At 35.1% G+C, this 16,244-nt stretch overlaps 2 protein-coding genes across 4 annotated transcripts in view; one reads left to right on the top strand and one right to left on the bottom strand.

Moving 5' to 3' along the window:
* The window catches only part of LOC148948621 (uncharacterized), a 98,959-nt gene extending 96,957 nt beyond the window's left edge, over nt 1-2,002 (top strand). Inside the window, exon 3 of the mRNA XM_089094019.1 lies at nt 1,014-2,002. Within this exon, the coding sequence (XP_088950145.1) occupies nt 1,014-1,149 (136 nt within the window). The 3' untranslated portion in view covers nt 1,150-2,002. The remainder of the gene's footprint in view (nt 1-1,013) is intronic.
* Nucleotides 2,003-4,484: 2,482 nt separating this feature from the next.
* LOC148948620 (tRNA (guanine(37)-N(1))-methyltransferase) overlaps nt 4,485-16,244 on the bottom strand; it is a 48,080-nt gene continuing 36,320 nt past the window's right edge. For all 3 annotated transcript variants that reach the window (XM_089094016.1, XM_089094017.1, XM_089094018.1), the window contains exon 2: nt 4,485-7,160. In XM_089094016.1, the coding sequence (XP_088950142.1) occupies nt 5,815-7,152 (1,338 nt within the window). In that variant the 5' untranslated portion in view covers nt 7,153-7,160 and the 3' untranslated portion in view covers nt 4,485-5,814. The remainder of the gene's footprint in view (nt 7,161-16,244) is intronic.

The raw sequence follows: 16,244 nt of genomic DNA, 5'->3' as shown, positions 1-16,244 counted from the left end.
TTGATGTACCTCACTACTTCACCGTGGATGGATTTAAAGTTCCATTGAGCTAATAATACCAAAAATTTTAGGCACACCCGAGAAACGCATTCTTTATCTCTTTCTAAACATAAAATACAAGGTCCGCTGACTCCTCTCCTACAATATTACGAATGTTTCAGCTTTATCCCCGCCTGTAATCCTCGAGAAGTTGCAGCTATGTCATTCTGATTAGATGGATACATAGTGTCTTTCGGTACTTCTATCCCTCCACACAAATTAAAACTCAAGAACTACTTCGCCCCCCAAAATCCCCCTGAAAATTTAAACTTGATCTCCTGTAAACCACTTTGCTTATATGCCTTTTATATTGGCTGATGTAACGATTTACGTAACCTCTCAAAGATAGTCAATAGCATTAACGTCGGTATATGGTCCTTATTTACATACAGTGAGAATACACATACAGTGAAGATGAAGTAGCAGAAAAACATACAACTAAGACGAAGGCGAAAGATGGACTAACTCTAACAGTAGACTATACATTTTGCCTGAATTCTCTTGGAACGGAAGTTCCAGCTATTGGCTATTCACTGGCCTGGGAATAAAACGTTCACACGATAAGCTGTGGTCCTACGGGAAGACCCCCTAGAGAACCTATCGTTGGCATATACATAGCCAACTCTATTAGAAACGAGACACCAGGAAAAAGCTTTTCGTATTTATATTCCAAATGCTTTACAGATTCTCCCCCCTGATTTAAGTTAAATTTCCCAAGTTTGGCTTACGTCCTCAAACTTTAATTAAATTCAAAGCATTCTATACCTTTCCCAAATTATTCATTTAAGGTTCATACATCTCTATTTATTTTTTTTACTGTTAAAGCCCGATATGGTTTACAAAAGGAACACTAAAATAAACTAAAATTATAAAGCATTGCAGTCAACATTCTGGTGACAGCAGCACACTCATGAGAGTTACAATTCTGTATTTACTATTCTTATCAGTTCAATAGTTTTTTTGTTTTTTTTTAGGATTCCTCTGAGCTACTTACTACACTCCAGACATCAAGCTGGATTTATCTCTTTTTCATCTGCTGCTGGTTCTGGATATATGGGAAAAAACTGTTCAACATTGTTTACTGGATGTGATTCCCTTGGCTCTTACTAAACGATGGACAATTTCAAAGTCAATCATTGGGCAGTTGCATAGCCAAAATTTTGTGAAAAACTAGTGAGCACGTATATTAAAATTGTGAAGTATTTACTTCTGCACTGATATGCAGCAAGTAATATGAGATTCTTTCAAGCTCACTTAAAAGTACTTAAGATTGACCACACATCCGTGTGTTTTGCATGACACTGCTATCAATGTTGCAAACCATGTATAGTTACTTCTTATATTTTTAGAAAGAAAAAAACGGCCTAAAGGTTCATTCCCAAAATGGTGAGCGCAAAAATCACTCTTCAGGGTATGCAGCTGGTGGTGGATGTTCTATTTGCATACTGTTTATATTTTTTGCTACATTTTTTTTCGGAAGTATAGCCAAGAATTTTGCATTTGTCGTTTCTAGAGGCAGTTCTTCGGTCTTACACGTGATTTTGAAGGGACATTTAAGAAAGCCTTATTGCAAAAAAAAAACCGCCCCCAAAGGAAAATAACTATGCAAGTACTGAACAAGCGATTTCTTCACAAAAACAAGCCTGAAAGTTGAAAAATTGATTGAAAATCCTGTACTAAAACGATATTCCTACAAGTCACGGCCAATGAAAGAGAGAGGAAAAAATTTTTATAAGATAAAAAACCGAATCAGGTGTCCCAGAAAAAATAAAGAATGCTGTCCAATGCCCCCTGTTTAGATTTAAAGCTATGTTTGTATTTTATTCAACTGAGAGCCACGATGCTGCTCACAGCATTAGCATTCAATTCTTTTTCAGTTTGTATTTCAACTGATCATCACTGTATTACTTTGGCGCTTGTATTGTTTAATCCCATTTTATCCATATTAAATGGCCAAAATATTCTCTCCGCATTCACATGTTCTTTGATAATGGCACAGATGAGCAACGAGTTTTAGACATTTTTATATATAACGATTTTTTTCAAGAAAAAAGGGTTGGTATTGTATAAAGGTAGAACCCACGGGTTGGTATTGGATAAAAGGTAGTGAACCCACGAATAGGTTCACTGGTTAAACTGACAGATTAACCCCGACGACCATGGTGAATAAGGTTACGCAACGAGAAAAGGATAATTAACTTCTTTGTCCATAGTACCGTACCAAAAACTATAAGAGTAAGTCAACCGAAGTCTTTAAACGAGGTTTTAATAAAAAATAAAAAAAAAGAGATTCAAAAACAATGAAAACGAGTGAACCACATTGACTAACGCTGGATACAAGATAAAAAAAAATATTTTGTCATATCTAAGATTATCTTCCATTTATAAACAAAAGGAAAACAAAAAAATAACACAAATTTTTTTGTAAGCCACTTTGTTTCACTGGCTGAAAATTTAACGCGTTGGTTATTTCCTTCTTGGTTTTTGCTCTTCATCAATGTTCAGATAAAGTCTTGATAACATAGGTATATACATTCAAAATTATGGGAGAGATACTGCATATTTTGTTTACCTTGGCTGGGGCTTCATAGCAACGACAGATCATTTTTAAAGCCCAATTATTTAAATTTTAACAATGTTCATATGTTTTCCACTGTGTATTTACAAAGGTTGAAGACCATCAGGCAGTAGCCTACTTGTGGAAAAGTGTCACACACGGTGCAGACATGCTTAGTAATTTAAGGCAATCATAAATACATCCTTTAGATGAATTAGAGACCAATGTGGTATACAAGGTTTTCTCTCTGGACAAGAAAAAGAAAAAATCACATTGTTTCCCAGGTTAGAAATATTTGTCACTACTTGATTGTAATGTCATAACCGAAACTTCCTTCCCAGACAAATTGGCATTTACAATGAATACACCACCAGGACACAACTAAACTGCCAAATTTTAATGAAAAGATCTCCAACTTAATACTAAAATCTGAGGATAACAAACCAAAAAAAGCCTGATAATTCACACTTCTTCTGAAATTCAACGACACAACACTTCTGTCACGCCTAAAGGTTGTATCTGACATCTATTCGAAATTGAATTCATGTGTTCATGAGACTCCTAAAATTCTATATTACAAGTTTGTGACCACAAGAAGAAGTAACTTCCATTTGCCATCAAAACTGCCAACCCCCCTTGCTACGCCTAAAGGTCGAAGTGCATATCTGCACATGTGAATACGAAAAAAAAAATTATTATAAGACGTGACCACTCTAACTGTTTGGACATATTAGGGTTCCACATTTTTTAATTTTTTGGAAATTATATAAGAAAATGAGGCACCAGCCTATGCCTGACCCTGCCCCTCAAAGACGAAATAAAAAAAAAAAAAAAAAAAAAATTATGGCCAACCCTGGGAAATTTTGACATTCTAACTGAAGCAATGTATCTTCCTGATGTGGGTTATTCCCAAAATGTTGAAATATATCGCTATACACTTAACATTTATCCTGTGCCCTGTTAAAACCGACTGTTTAAGAATCCAGGTGAGATGTATCTTCTCTCTACTTTTCAAAGGGAAATGACAATCGAAAAAATTGCAACACCATGATATAGCTCCTTTGCACCAGGTAAGAAATTTTAGTTTTCTTATTAGAGTCATCACTTTGGGTTATTTCCAGTTAACTGGACTAAGTGTCCAAGTTTGTGCAAATAAACACTGTACTTTTAAATCTTAGTTCTGACTGTATGTAACCTTTTGCTTTGTAAGAAATTTGAGCAGAGAGCAGTTTTAGGGTATATAAGCAAAACTTGAATGTATCTAACTCTACAACAGCACAAGATCTTAGAATTCCCCTCTAGTTGAAGTTTACACACAATGGGACTTTTCTCTACTCCAAATTTGGATCCCCGCCCTTCCCCCCAGATGAAGTCCTAGGCACATGCATCATATTGGTGCATACTTTTATTTCTTCGATTCTTGTGTCTTGTCTGATTAACAGGACATCGGGAAACAAAACAATCTTTCAATGTTTCACACCACTTCCTCTTTTGCAAATCCGTCAGGACATTGCTGATGCAGCTTGCATTTGCATCCAGCCATACAAAATATTGGATATTGCTGAATCTTATCACATATCGAAAGGTCTGACGAAGACAAAGAATACAAACCCGAACCAGGCCAAACAACTTTATACTCTTTGCAACTCATGATTCATTATAACGAATTTGAGTAAACCTGTTTAGAACAGCTTATTTATGGCCTAAACAGCTAGTTCAAATATATAAGAACTAACACTGCTTTGAGAAATAGAAAATAGGTGAATACAAACGACCAATTCTTTTTTTCGCAGCGAAATAGAAGAACCTAAACCCCCTATGCCATACTCTTATTATTCTAAGAACTTACTATGAGTACTTTACATGTCTTCCTTTCTCAGAGGCAACCAGGGGTGCTCTAATGAGTCAGAGGTTGAAAAAAAAATCACCTCGAACATTTTTAAGTGTTGCATGTCTTTGAACTTGTCATAGTTTCCGTTTATTAGCCAAAAAACAAAAGAAGTAAATGACTTGACGTTCATTGCAGCAAAATCTCCTATGTGAAATAAGGCTAAAATTCCATTTACAAGTAAATGTCATATCAACTTCATAGGCCAACTGGTCCAATTTAGCAAAATCGTGGGATGACAAGCTCAAAACACACATTTTTGTTTTATTCAAAGTATGATTGAACACACATTTCCCTGCTGATCCTTCCTTCACTAACAGCTTACCAAACAATTTTAGGCAATTATCTCAGAAGTACGAAAATGTCAAATACGACCTTTAAGCGTAATGGCGAAAATACATCCTGAGCATTTTTATAACTTATTTGTGCAATCAGGCAAGCATGCATTTTTACTTAGGTCTTTACCAACAGAAATAGAGCCTACTTGGTTTCAATTATGTTATGTGAGAGATTACAGGATTTGCATTCTAAAGTCCTTTTTGACTAGTCACAGTTGGACAATGATATTGAAAATATTTAGGCGTTTGAAATGTTGAATCCAGAGAGAAGCTTAGCTTCTTTTAGCGCTTATAAAGTATGTTTTATTTATTATTTATATTAGCGTATACATTCTTGTTGTGCAAAGTGTTTTTTCTCTTAATTTGTGCACAGTCATGGACTGTAGGGTTTTTGCAAACACTAAACAATACATTTTTCAACCTATTGTAAAAATGAATTGAAAAAAATATGGTTGAATCTTTTCAACCATAATAAAAATGTGAAATTGGTTCACCAAATGTAAAGTCCTTCATGATTTACCCTGGGTACACCAAGGGAAGGGGGGAGCCTAGTGCTTCCATAAAAAGATGTATATTCCCAGGGATGAGTTTGTAGGGTAATATATAGATAAAAGAGCTAGTGACCAACAAATATTGACCCGCAATATTTTGTAGTGGTATTTTCTTCGAAAAAGCTTCTCTGTTTAAGACTTCCATCCCTCTCACATTAGCAGGAGGCAATAGCAAGGGGTCTATTTTCATAGTTCTGTAATTCCGCTTAGCAAAAGTCCAAGGATTACTTATTAAGAAACATCGGAAAAAACTCATCCAATAACCTGCAAAGATAGGTAGAGATTTCAAATTAGGACAACAATGGGCATTACTTACAATCCTTTTCAATCATTTCTAATGTGATTGTCAGAACTTATTTTACACTCACTCAATTGTCACATCTCCAATCCACCAGAAAAGACACTGAAATCAGTAAACTATACAAAAACATAGATTTCATTTCAAACTTTTATTTTTTTCTCAAGGGGCTCTATCAAAGATTCATAATCGTATATTATACTTCTAGGCAGTCTGAAGGAAACACGAATCATTTCCTTATTTGGAGCAACATTTCGTACACTGAAAGATTCAAGTAGATTACCATCCAGAGTGGTTCCTAATTTAGTCTCTACTAATTTAACTGCTTGACATAGATAGTCAGAATCTCCTTTAACAAACGTATATACGTGTACAATTGGCATTTCAATGTCATCTTTTATTGATACACCAGCAAAGATTTCTTGAAATGCAGGAAGAAATTCAACAGCCATTGCTGGCAAATTCATTATAATATGAGATTTAAACAAGCTGGTTTCTGACCTTTTTAAGAACTCCTCTTTAAACACAGTCCTAAGGAATACAGAGCCATCCAAATTGTTTATTTTCACCTTTTGACTAACTTTATTTTTTACCACATTTTCTGAGAGCCATTTCACAGACTCAGGATTTAAATCATTGGCTATAACATCACAATTCTTTAGTTTTGCGGCTGGGATAGAAAATGGTCCAACACCAGCACAGACATCATAAATTACCGACTTGGGCTCAAACTTCTGTACAAGTCTTTCATGTTCGGTGGATAGTCTCGAATTCCAATAAACCTTTGAAAAATCAAATGTAAAGCAGCACCTATTCTCAGACACGGTTGTCAGCATATCGTTTTCACCAGCAATTATTTCCATTTCAAAATTCCTGTATGTGTTATCAATAATATTAGTTTTATTGACAACACAGCGAATACCTTTAATCTTATCTAAAATAACTTGTCCAATTAAGTTTCTATATTCTAAAAGGTGGTCTTTCAAATTTAAATGAATAATGTGGCCAACTCTAGTGTAACTTTTACAGCCTTCATCACCCCCAAGAATAGCATTCAATATATCATCTAACTTAAACTGTTCATAGCCAATAAAAAGCTCTTTCACTCCAAAATTGTCTTCAGTAATGCAGCTATGTTCCAATATTTTTCTATCTTCTTCAATCAGAGAAGAAAAATCACTAAATTTACTTGGGTTAAGGAAAACTCCCTTTTTGTTATTCTCAGTGTTAAAGACCGGATCCAACCTAGGTAGCTTCAGTATGTATCCTTTCAAAGCCTTTATAGCATGATTCATTTCTTCCCCTACAGGCAAATCAACATAGGGAACAAGTATTTTCTTCGAAAAAGCTTCTCTGTTTAAGACTTCCATCCCTCTCACATTAGCAGGAGGCAATAGCAAGGGGTCTATTTTCATAGTTCTGTAATTCCGCTTAGCAAAAGTCCAAGGATTACTTATTAAGAAACATCGGAAAAAACTCATCCAATAACCTGCAAAGATAGGTAGAGATTTCAAATTAGGACAACAATGGGCAATGCACATAGAAACCTAACTGCTATTACTATAAAAAACTCATTGTAGCGTTTAGTCACCAAAGGCACAGACGTTAGCACACACATCTTCCCCATGAATCCGAACAAAACTACCTACTGTGAAGTTAAATGACTACTATAATGCTTACACTCAAATGTAAATGTGGCAGGGCAGGAATCAGGTATTTATTTTTTGCACAGCATCAAAGGTCTTTGACACTTGTATTGAGGAAGATGATAGATCTGTGAGAAGTTGGATTGCAAAAATTAGCCAATAAGGTGATCACTTAAAGCCAAATTTCTTAAGAGCGCTGATAATTTCCAAGCCCAACTTCGTCTGATTCCACAAATGCTTCGTCTGTCTGTCCTTCTAGGAGCTAAATGGTCAAGCCTGAAGAATCGTTCTAAGCACATACAGTGGTTGATATGCTATATGTGTCACTTAATTAATTGTATCGAGCAATAAAGGTAATTTACTATCTACTTCTAAAGTATGTAAAATAATATTTTAAATTAACAAATAGCAGCAATAAGGTTCAGGAAAATTAAGCTGTGGCTTTAACTATGCCATTAAGATAACTATAAAATCACTCTTATTGTCAGAGTCAAAAGCAAAATAGCCAATAACTATTTGTAAATTGTAAACTGATGATCTGCATTTTAATTTTTTTTTTTTTTTTTTAAATAAAAATCTTGAATTACTGTTTCAAAATACTTTTGTATCCTTGCTAGGAGGTTTTCTTATTTATTTTATTAATATTTTGATCTTTGTATTATGTTTTCTTCTTCATTTTTACTGTTTTTTTCTTTACATTAGTGTATCTCAAAGGGTAGAATATTTGGGAGTTGCCAAGATTTCTGCCACAGTAAAAAGTACAGAAAGCACATTAGTTATCAAATAATCTGAACAATACAATTATTTAAATGAAAATTAAAATGATACATGTATGCCCTCAAATTTTCCCGTGAAGTTCTTTGGCCCAAACCTTGGCAAAGGGGTAACCCCTATCTATCCTGTTCAATTGTCTGATACTTAGTCATTTAAAGAATTAATTAAAAAAAAACTTTTTCCAGAAAATAAATTTTTCAAAGAAAAGTAAAGAACTCCATTAAACAAAAAATGAGCAAAACTAAAATCAAATAATCTACAAATCATGAAACTACCCCAAATGAGCATCGATAAATAAATGAAACCCAAAACGAACAGAAATTACAATAAACAACCGAGTAAAACTCAAAACAAGCAGAAATTAACATAAGTTGGGTTCAAAACCTCTATGCCTTCCCAAGGCCAGAACATAATTTGCACGTTACTGAAAAAAATATAAATGTTTTTACTTTTATAACTTTAATAGATCAAATAATATTAATATTTTGATAACTAGATAACAGTATTTGTATATTAAACTGACAATGCGAATTCATTTGTGTTTTTTTTTTCAGTAATGTACCAATTATGTTCTGGCCTTGGGAAGGCGTAGAAGTTTTGAGCCCAACTCATGTTAATTTCTGCTCGTTTTGAGTTTGGACTCGGTTATTTGTTTTACTTTATGTTCGTTTTGGGTTTCATTTATTTACTAATGGCGGTTTGTGGTAGTTTTATACTTGATAGATTATTTGATTGGAGTTTTGCTAATTTTTCGTTTAAAGGGGTTATTTAATTTTGTTTGAAAAATTTATCTTGTGGAAAAGGTTTTTTAATTAAGTACTGTTCGTTCTAAACTGACATAGTATTTTAAGAGGAAAAGAAAATAATACTTTAAATCTTTTCGTTTTTTTAAAAGATTTAAAGTTTGGCATGCTTTTTGTATGCTGGAGAAAAAATTTCAGCAATTTTTAACAATATATACCCTCTTAAAAATCTGAACACAAATAGAAGTGTTTAATTTAATTTCATGCCTCGTCTAGTTGACCTGAAATGGAAAACTTGATACCATTCGCAAAAAAATCTGTTTACTTTCTTTGATAGCTTGGATACACTTACGCTATTTTGATTTGGTTAAATCTTAAGAACAGAAGCTGCCCCACAAGTTTTAACATAAAACCCTCAGTCGTTCTTGGGATACTGCTGAGATGCCTTATTGGGAATTACCATTAATACAGTGCATTTTGATTTAATCTTAAGGAAAAATTTATTTTTTAAACATATAGTCAAATGGGTGGTTGGGTGTGGGAGGGGGATTAGTTTTCCTCCAATCACTTTTGACTATTAAAAAGGGCATCAGCCATTTCTATTTTCAATAGAATGAGCCCTTTTCAAGTTCCTACAACAACTCCTTTGATACACAGTGCCCTGGTCTGAACAACGACAACAACAAAATTATACATTATACCCACATCTATCTTTACTATAAAAATGTCAAGCCTTCCAATGACTTTCGACTATTAAAAAGGGCACTACGAATTTCGATTTCCAATCAAATGAGCCCTTTTTGAGTTTCTACGACGACACTTCCTATAAACTCCTTATATGCCCACAGGGCATAAATTACAACTCTTACCCTATGGGCTGTGAGGGTGGTTGTCATCCTCTAAGACCTAATTTCCAGAACTTTCAACTACGTTAAACAAAATGGCTATCTCAAAATTTTGATTGGATGTGTCTGGGAAAATTTGATTGGATAATTTTTTCCAGTTCTTACAGCATTGAAAATGAAAATAAAAATTACAGTGAAAAAAAATCTTGAACTGATGGATCTTTCAACAATTAATATCATTATATATCTAATATTCAATTTGATTTTGTTTACACTTTCCAAGACTGGAAATGGAAAATGATGGGCGTGAGAGGGGCGTTAGTCTTTCTCCAATAACTTTCAACCATTAAAAAAGGCACTAGCCCTTTCAATTTCCAATCAAGTGAACCCTTTTGAAGTTTCTACGACAACGCTTTCAATAAAAACCTTATCTCTCCCTAGGAGATAACTTAAACCCCGCGCCCTGAGGGCTGGGGGGGGGGGTTGTAATCTTCACAGACCTAATTTTCCAAAACTTTCAAATACTTTGAACAAAATAGCTATCTGAAAATTTTGATTGGATGTGTTTAAGTGAATGGTGGGCGTGAGAGAGGGGTTAGTTACTAACGTTGAACCAAAAACGTAATTTCCACCTCCACATTTCTAACACAATAAAAAAATGCCATAGAAAAACAAATATACTAAAAAGACTTCTTTCCACACCCTGGGGATGTAAGGAGAAAACCTTACTCCAGTTTTTTAAATCACATATAAGACCCCACATTGACTATGGGCTCATTGTCTATGGTGCATGTGCACAGACCCAGATGCAAAAAGTTGAAACAATGCAAAATGATATAATACGTCTCATATTTGGTCTTAGGAAACCCACAAGCACCAAGTTTCTGCTTATGGAAAATGGATTAACAACAATAAGGGAGAGACGTAGCTTTCTCTTGACAAAACATCTTACAAAAATTGAATCAAATAGCTCACACACCCTACATAATTGGTTAAGAAACCCTGCCATGTATAGAGGCATTGCAGATGAGTATGCCAATATTCAGAAGAAGTTCCCTGCACCGGCAAAGTCTGTTTCACCTACTTTCCCCAATCCCCACCATGGAATTGGTCAATTCCCATAATGAACACTGATTTCTCAAAGTAGAATAAAGATTTAACCCCCATTGCTTTTGTCCAGAAAAAAAAATTGCTGAAATTAATACAATTACTTATAAAAACCACTTCCAAATATTTGTTGATGGGTCAAAAATAAATGAGAATGTAGCAAGTGGTGTTTTCCTTCCTCACCTGAAAATTGCAATGGGTGAGAGATTGTATAATAATGTATCCATAATGTCTGCTGAGTTAAATGCTATAATCATGGCATTAGAACACCTTATGGAAAGCCAACCTTTGATTGCTAATTCAAAAAATATTTTAGTCTATTCTGACTCTTTATCAAGCTTGGAGTTAGTGACCTTAGCTCTTCAGTATAAGTTGCACATTGACACTTATCATTGTTTTAGTATTATTGATAAGATTGCTTCGAGTGGCATTAGGTCTCATCTTTAGTATATTCCTAGCCACTCTAGTACAGGTGTTAATCATCAGGTTAATGAAATAGCAAAAAATGCTATATATATTGACCAGCCAAGTGGGAGACCAATCCCCATTAGAGATATTTACCAATGGAGACTATCAGATACTACATTTAATAAGAATAATCCTAGCCTTTCCCCCTTTCCCAATAAGTATTTTTCCAAAATTTATCATAGAATTCGTTCTGGAACAAATGGACTAAACTTTCTTGCAGTCTGCACAACATACCTTGCTTTGTAAACTGTTAAAATGCTTCAAACACCACAAAATCTCACTATCAGCCAAGAGCCTAGCCAACTATACCTGCACACAGAGCATAGAAATCGAAATCTATCATCTTATATTTGAACTCCTTGAGTTGAAAGATCTACTGAAAAATATCTTAAAATATCTAATAAATAAGAGGCAATCAAGCCAGTAGCACTGTAGCCCACAGAGTGAAGCAAAAGGAAAACGGCTAAATAGTATTACTGAAAAGCCTGCCTGCTGTGAAATAGAAGAAGAAGAAAATTAACTCATTAACAATTAATATATTGGCTTGAAAATAAAAAAGTGGCTGCACCCATAATATTCTGCATATATGGCAGCTTTTTTTCTCTCTGTCTTTTTCCACAGATAGCTTGGCACTGGAATATCATAGAGACCTGTTAAATGGCTCATTTTAAATAAAATTGTTGTGGTTAAAAATCGTTCGTAATTAAATTTTTTTTTTTTTAATATAATCAATTTTTTAAGTGCATTTTTCAATAAAACATTTTATAGCTCATGTTATTTGCATCAGGAATTTGTCACATCTATGTGCTTTTGTAATTAACACAAAATATTTAAAATAAAATCTATATTTTTACAAAGACCTTTTACCATTATAAGAAGCTTGTAGACATAGTTATGTAAAACTGGAATAATTCCTGAAAAATTTTGAATAAAATAATTTTATTTAACTGCCAAAATATTTATGTGTCTGAGCAATGATAATAGTTTTTTTTTAATTAAAACCAGAAAAATACCTGAAAATTTGAAACTAGTTTGGTTTTCCTTTTGCTTAAAATGACTTGTTATGTCAAGCTGAGATTCCAAATGTAGTCAATTATTTATCCAACAAAATGTCTGTTGTAAGGCCCAAGAAATGAAAACTTGCAGTTAGTCAGAGGCAACGCTGTAGCGTTGCCTATAAAGGCCATACAGCTCCAATGTCTTATTATTTATTTATTTTTTTCCAGAGGCACTTCATATGGAAGGGGTCGCCGTAGAAGCTTTAAAGGGGGCTCATTCGATTGGAAATTGAGAGTTCTAGTGCCCTTTTTAATAGTCGAAAATGATTGGAGGGCAACTAGCCCCCCCCCCACCCCACGCCCATCATTCCCCCAAACACATCCAATCAAAATTTTGAGATAGCCATTTTGTTCAGCGTAGTTGATTTCCCGATATAAAATATATTTTGGAGGAGGACACTCCTCCATAACCTTCGGGTCAAGGGTTATAAGATATAACCTGAGGGCATGTAAGGTTTTTACAGAAAGTATTGTTGTAGGAACTTCAAAACGTGCTTATTTGATTGAAAAAATTAAAGGGCTAATGTCCTTTTTAATAGTTGAAAGTGATTGGAGTGCAACTAGCCCCCCCCCCACGCCCATCATTTCCCCAAACACATCCGATCAAAATTTTGAGATAGCCATTTTGTTCAGTGTAGTAGAATTCCAGATGGAAAATATGTTTTTGAGGAGGACACTCCCCCAGAACCTTCAGGGCAAGGGGTTTAAGATATGCCCTGGGGGCATATAAGGTTTTTATACTAGGCGTTGTCATAGAAACTTCAAAACAGGGTCAATCGATTGGAAATTCAAAGGGCTAGTGCCATTTTTAATAGTCGAAATTGATTGGTGGGAAACTAGCCCCCCCCCCCCCCCACACCCGCCATTCCCCCCATCATACCCGATTATCATTTTTAGATAGCCATTTTGTTCAGCATCTAAAATTTCCAAATAGAAAACTCGTGTTTGAGGAGATCACTCCCCCAAAACCCTCAGGGCCCGGGTTTTAAGTTATACACTGATTGTCTATAAGGTTTTTATAGAAGGCGTTGTCATAGAAAATTCAAAACATGCTCATTCGCTTGGAAATTAAAGTGCTAGTGCCCTTTTTAATAGTCGAAAGTGATTGGAGTGTAACTAGCCCCCGTCCCCCCTATGCCCATCATTTCCCCAAACACATCCAAACAAAATTTTCAGATAGCCATTTTGTTAAGCGTAGTTGATTTCCAGATAAAAAAAATATTTTTGAGGACGACACTCCCCCACAACCCTCAGGGCAAGTGTTTTAAGTTATGCCCTGGGGGCATATAAGGTTTTTATAGAAGGCGTTGTCGTAGAAACTTCAAAACAGGCTCATTCAATTGGAAATTAAAGGGCTAGTGCCTTTTTTAATAGTCGAAAGTGATTGGAGTGCACCTAGCCCCCCCCCCCCCACGGCAATCAGTCCCCCAAATACCGCCAATCAAAATTTTGAGATAGCTATTTTCTTCAGCATAGTTTGTTTCCATAGAGAAAATATGTTTTTGAGGAGGAAACTCCCCCCCAACCCTTAGGGCAAGGATTTTAAGTTATGCCCTGGGGGCATATAAGGTTTTTATAGAAGGCGTTCTCGTAGAAACTTAAAAAAAAAGGCTCATTCCATTGGAAATTCAAAAGGCTAGTGTCCTTTTTAATAGTTGAAAGTGATTGGAGGGCAACTCGCCCCCCCCCCCCCAGGCCCATCATTCCCCAAACCACATCCAATCAAAATTTTGAGACAGCCATTACGTTCAGCCTAGTTCATTTTCAGATAGAAAATATGTTTTTGAGGAGGACAATCCCGCAAAACCCTCAGGGCATGGGTTTTAAGTTATTCCCAGGGGGCATGTAAGGCTTTTATAGAAGGCGTTGTCACAGAAACTTCAAAAAAGGCTCATTCGATAGGAAATTCAAAGTACTAGTGCCCTTTTTAATAGTCAAAGGTGATTGGAGGGCAACTAGCCCCCACCCCGCCGCCCATCATTCCCCCAAACACATCCAATTAAAATTTTGAGATAGCCATTTTTGTTCAGCGTAGTTGATTTCCAGATTGAAAATATATTTTTGAGGAGGACACTCCCCCACAACCCTCAGGGCAAGGGTTTTAAGTTATGCCCTGGGAGCACATAGGGTTTTTATAGAAGGCGTTGTCATAGAAACTGCAAAACAGGCTCATTCGATTGGAAATTAAAGGGATAGTGCCCTTTTTAATAGTCGAATGTGATTGGAGGGCAACTAGCCCCCCCCCGCGCCCATCATTTCCCCAAACACATCCAATCAAACTTTTGAGATAGCCATTTTGTTCAGTGTAGTTGATTTCCAGATAGAAAATATGTTTTTGAGGAGGAAACTCCCCCGCAACCCTCAGGGCAAGAGTTTTAAGTTATGCCCTGGGGACATATAAAGTTTTTATAGAAGGCGTTGTCGTAGAAACTTCAAAAAAGGCACATTCAATTGGAAATTCAAAGGGCTAATGCCCTTTTTAATAGTCAAAATTGATTGGAGGGCAAATTGATAGCCCCCCCCCCACGCCCATCATTCCCCCAAACACATCCAATCAAAATTTTGAGATAGCCATTTTGGAGGATTACAACTTCCCCAAAGCCCTCAGGGCAAGGGTTGTAATTTAAGGATTCCACGAATCCTTCATAGTATTTCTAATGGAAGGGATGCTCATATAAACTTGAAAATTGCTTATAACTTGAAAAGGCTAATTTGATTGAAAATTGAAAGTTCTTGTTCACTTTTTAAGAGTCAAAAGAGATTGAAGGACAACTAGCCCCTCTCCCTCCTCCACGCCCTAAATGCATCAGATAAAAATTTTGAGATAGACATTATGTTAAAATAATTCAAAGTTCTAATAACAAAAAACTCCGGTGTCGACACAGCCCACCAGGGCCCAGGGGTAGCCGATGTAAGTTATGCCCTGGGGCATAACTTATTAAGGGGGGTTTATAACTTATGGGAAGGGGTTTTGTATGGGAAGAACACATAGGAAATCAATTATAATTATCCAATTATAAGGTTAAAACAAATACTATGTGATAGATGCAAAATTGCTTTGGCACACAAATTCCTATTAAGGTCACTTCCAAACAGTCGTGATCCCTTTGTGTCAGCAAGTGAAATGGTCTAAACCCCCTTATTGGAGCTATGTTTTCAATCCATTCATTGTTGTCAATCGCTGTCCACAAGTTATGCAAGCTGTATATTTTTAATATATAATGTTTTTATAAAAGAGTTAATCGTATATAATTTGAAAAAAGCCTCATTCGATTTAAATTGAAAGTTCTAGATCCGTTTTTTAAAGTAAAGAATAATCGGACAGTAAGCACCCCCCCCCCCCATGCCACAAAAAAGTTAAAATTTTTGGAATAAAAACCGAACAAAAATTAATTAAAAAAAACTTTCCAAAAAATAAGTTTTTCAAAGAAAATTAAAGGCAATTTTAAACTTAAACTCAGCAGATACAAATACCTGTTAAAATTCAAACTCAAAACGACCAGAAATTACTATTAAAGAATAAATGAAACGCAAAACGAACAGAAGTTATATAAACAATCATAGCAAAAAAACATACAAAAGGTAAAAATATAAATGAATTGAATATGCAAATCAAGTTTGAATAGAATAAAAATAACGGAAAGCAAGTGCTTTGGTATTATATCATTCCGGAGGCCTAAAATGTACTGCGTCATTGACTCTTTATTGAAAACTAATTTCGTTAAGAACGTGATCTTTTTCGATTAACTTTGAAAATAAATATTAAAATCACAGCAAAATCTTCAAAGAATGAGCTTTTAGAAGCTAATATCATTATGCATCAAATATTCATTTTAATTTATTAGTTCTTTTCAAGATTGGTCAGGACAAATATAGTTTCACTACAAACAAAATTTGGATACTGCCCCCTTCTTTAACTGTAAAAACCTAAA

This window comes from Artemia sp. Qi Xiang Cuo, chromosome 9 (assembly GCF_049724085.1).
Source record: "Artemia sp. Qi Xiang Cuo chromosome 9, ASM4972408v1, whole genome shotgun sequence".
NCBI classification, from domain to species: domain Eukaryota; kingdom Metazoa; phylum Arthropoda; class Branchiopoda; order Anostraca; family Artemiidae; genus Artemia; species Artemia sp. Qi Xiang Cuo.
This window is presented reverse-complemented; position numbering and strand designations above follow the sequence as displayed.